General features: G+C 52.4%; 1 protein-coding gene across 1 annotated transcript; it reads left to right on the plus strand.

Annotated features, from left to right (window-relative positions):
• Positions 1-685: 685 nt before the first annotated feature.
• Positions 686-3,574, plus strand: VDBG_04997 (predicted protein; the record flags this gene model as incomplete). Its single annotated transcript, XM_003005345.1, has 7 exons — positions 686-811; positions 977-1,115; positions 1,598-1,721; positions 1,885-2,725; positions 2,900-3,037; positions 3,090-3,171; positions 3,228-3,574. 7 exons carry the CDS (start codon positions 686-688, stop codon positions 3,572-3,574), a joined length of 1,797 nt encoding a protein of 598 aa, XP_003005391.1.
• Positions 3,575-3,638: the final 64 nt, after the last annotated feature.

The following is a 3,638-nucleotide window of genomic DNA, read 5'->3' on the forward strand; positions in this document are numbered from 1 at the left end:
CCCACCTCTTGGGTCCAATTGGTTCATTTACAGTAAAGGGGAACAACCAGGTGCGGAGAAGATCTCTGCTTCCTGAATCCAGGAACCATTTCGGGTCACCTGCATTTAGAAGACAGTTGGGAGTAGTGCTGGCGGCGGTTGGCGTGCTCCGGCCTCGAACTAGCATTCACATTTTGCCGTGCCCCAATCCCGGGCCCTACCGTACCTTGACACAAAGCAGATATGAGACCCCAAAAGCGGACATCTAAGCATGACATCTTCTAGGGTTCTCGCATCATATTCAAGGAACAAGATTCCACCTCGCAGCAACCTCTCTCTGGACCATCAAGTTTTAGTAGCCACCTATTGCCGATACCCGACGGCGCTTATCTGCAGTATTCTGTCGACACTGCCATTCGGCGCTGCAAGCGTCATGGAGGCGGCTGACCTTGGCCGCTTCGCGACTGAGAGAGGGCTGTCTTTCTTGCTCAAAGGTGACAGAGTGTGTCTTCTGCCCGTCGGTTCGGATATAGTATAGCTCCTGTACTTCTCCGAAGTCAAGGTGATGCAGCCGGTGAGCTTTGTCATACTTGATCGATCTCATTCTTTGCAGAGAAATGCAGGGAGAAAAAAGCGAGGAGGTCCAAGGAGAAGAAGCCACGCCACTTAATCTGGCAGGGAGCAAGCTCACGGCGGTATGCAAACCATGTCTGGCAGGGAGGACTTCTATGGTACCGTTTCGGTCATCATGCGTACTATACATCGATCTGTCAGCGGTCCAGGACTCCATGCTTCACGCAAGGTCCCAATGCGTGATGGCGACTTATTCAATGTACGTCGTCAGCCCGTCTATCCCTGACGTTGTTGTTAAACTTGATCAAACCATGGAAGATCCCATTGGAGTGCGAAGAGACTGTAAAAAATGGGTTTGGATTGCAAATCACCGTCACGTCAGTATAAAAGGTCTCATGCCGCCATACTATGATTGGACCATGAGGCTATGCGACCAGGCGATGCACAGGGGTCATTGTCCGGCCCGAAGAACACACAGAATCGCCTGGCAAGAATACACGTAGTGTTCCAGTGGCATCTAACTTCGTCGCAGTTTGACAATTTTACTCTTACACATGCCGAGGGTAGGTGGAGTGGGCTTGAGGTCGGGATTGGTTTCGCTTGGAACATTTGTCCGTATCTTGACTACAGAACTTGATTGATTGGTCTTCAATATGCTATTTTGGTGGAAAGTAGTGCCTCGTGGTGGCAGATTATTACTTCGAGACTGTACTCTGCGGGTCGTGTCTGCCGAAAATTTGCGTCTACGGTATTGCTATATGCCGTTTTTCCATCCCAAACCCTACTGTCGAGGTCAACACAACATTCATCAATGAAAGGAACAGGGGCGTATGAGGAGCTCAGACGCATGAAATGCACCTAGCAGATCTCATGGCTTCAGTAGTTCACGTACACTCAATCCATTGAACTGTCCAAATGATAACGCGTTTGGTTAATGTAGAGTGGCTGTGTAAGGATGATATCAAATATGCTGTGCTTGAAAGGCTATAGTTAGACTCCACGTTGTTTGACCTAGGAAAGTTTACTTGTAAACTCTCAATAAAAGCTATACAGGCTATCAACACAAGGAAAGTACGGCCATTGTCACGGGAGTTCAATCAGGAAGATAACGTCCAAAGCAAGGACTTTAGCATATTGCTGTATCATATTGGTTTCCATGCTATACTGAAGTGAGTAGGACTCTTCGACTCTTTAAGCCTCCCGCTGCTATGTTCGCCCATGTTGTTCCGCGCCATTCGCTTGTGCCCGGTTGCTATGCTGAGCATCGCAGTGAATGCGACGGAGTCGCGCTCCTTCCTCGGGAGTTTGCTTTGCGTTCCCAAGATGGCCCAGGCTTTATTCCCAGCGAGATATCCCCTTCAGGCGTGCCTCTGCCTATCCACCAACGGTCCGTCAACTCACACTGCCGACCGTCGCCATCCGCTCTCACGACAGCAACTGCAACAACCGGAATCACAGCCGCAGCGTACCACCGACAATGGCGACTTGGGCCGCCATCGCACGCAAGGCCGCAGAGACCACCGCTGAGGCCCTTGAAGAGGGCGTCAAATTCTCGTGGGCGGAGAACGAAGCCAACAAAGTCACCGCCGCCACCTTGAAGGAATTCGGTCCTCCTCTTTCCTATGACACCGACAGTGACAACGGCTGTGAGTCCAAGGTCAAAACTGAGCTCAACGCTGGCCACAACAACAACAACATCATCATGGCAGCTCAAGAAAACATCGTGATTGCCCCCGAGGTGCCCATGCAGAACACGGCCGGCACCTCTCCCGGTCCTGCCTCCGACGAGGGTGCCTCGTCCTCGTCTGCCGCTCCTTCCGTTGGAGCTCCCATATCCAGGGTTGAAGAGTTCAAACTGGCTCTTGGCGACTTTGGCACTCAGCTTGGTCTGATGGTCCGCCTCAAAGGCGTGGCCCCAGAGAATGTCGACGAGTGTGTCAACAACATTATCGAAAAGAGCCTTGACGATATCATTGCTGTCAAGGGCAAGGATGCCCAGAAGAACAAGAAGGTCCAGAGATCGGACGCTGCCAATAACAAGAAAATCACCGCTCCTACCCAGCAGCCTGAAAATGATCCGAAGAACAAAGGTAAAGCTGTCGAGACCACTGACGCCTTCACCGGCATGATGGAGGGCTACAAGTTCTCAGCTGCCTCGCAGCTTCCCCCAACAGTGAGCCTCACCTGTCGAGACTTACTCGTGGAAGAACGCAGAGCCCAGGGTTCAGTGGGCTGTACAGTCTGCTCTCGATCTTCGCCGTCTCCAGAAGTGAGTTGCTTCCTGATCCGGTGTTTTTCTCTTCATCACAACTCCCAGCTGACCACAGGTAGACTTTCGCTTACCCAGGACACGGCCGACGTCATCATGTTCTTCACAAAGCCCGATGCGGTCACTGGAGAGACTGAGATTCCAGTCCATCGCGAGCTGCTCATCAGAGAGTCGACTTGGTTTAGTCGTCCGGGCGGCCTGCCTCCTCCGAACAAGGTGTGTCTTGTGTCCGAAGGCTGATAAGTAGATCCCACTGACACGGGCTTAGGACGGCAAACCTGTCTATATCTGTCTCGGAGAAGGACCTGCCGGCGTTGTTGGGCAGGTCTTCAGGTTTCTTTACAACCACAGTGAGTAGTCTTTTCCCAGTGTGTAATCAGCTGCTAACGACATTCTCCTTTCCCAGAGGTCGACGAGTGCGAGAGAAACGCCGGCTCGCCCTTCCACCTTATCCATATCCAGTGCAACGTAAACCAATATGTCCTGGCCGTCGCCTACGGCATGACTCGCCAGCAGCAGTATCATCTCAACAAGGTTCAAGAGCATGTCGAATGGCTCAGGGAGCACGTCTCTCACAATGCGCCTCTATGCAACATGGTGCTCACTACTGGCGTGGAGATCGGATGGTGCGAGGTGCCGCTCCGTCACTGCAACACGTGCCTCTGGAAGGAAGTCATCCCGGCATACCGCGAGGTCTGCGCCGGATGCACGTTCTCGTTGCCCGGCTCAATCTCATCATCGTGCCGTGGATGAACCGCCAGCCTTGTGTCAAGCCATTCGTCGACATGTTCTGGATCACACAGCAGTATGGCAGCTT

The sequence above is a fragment of the Verticillium alfalfae genome, genomic scaffold (genome assembly GCF_000150825.1).
Source record: "Verticillium alfalfae VaMs.102 supercont1.5 genomic scaffold, whole genome shotgun sequence".
Classification (NCBI taxonomy): domain Eukaryota; kingdom Fungi; phylum Ascomycota; class Sordariomycetes; order Glomerellales; family Plectosphaerellaceae; genus Verticillium; species Verticillium alfalfae.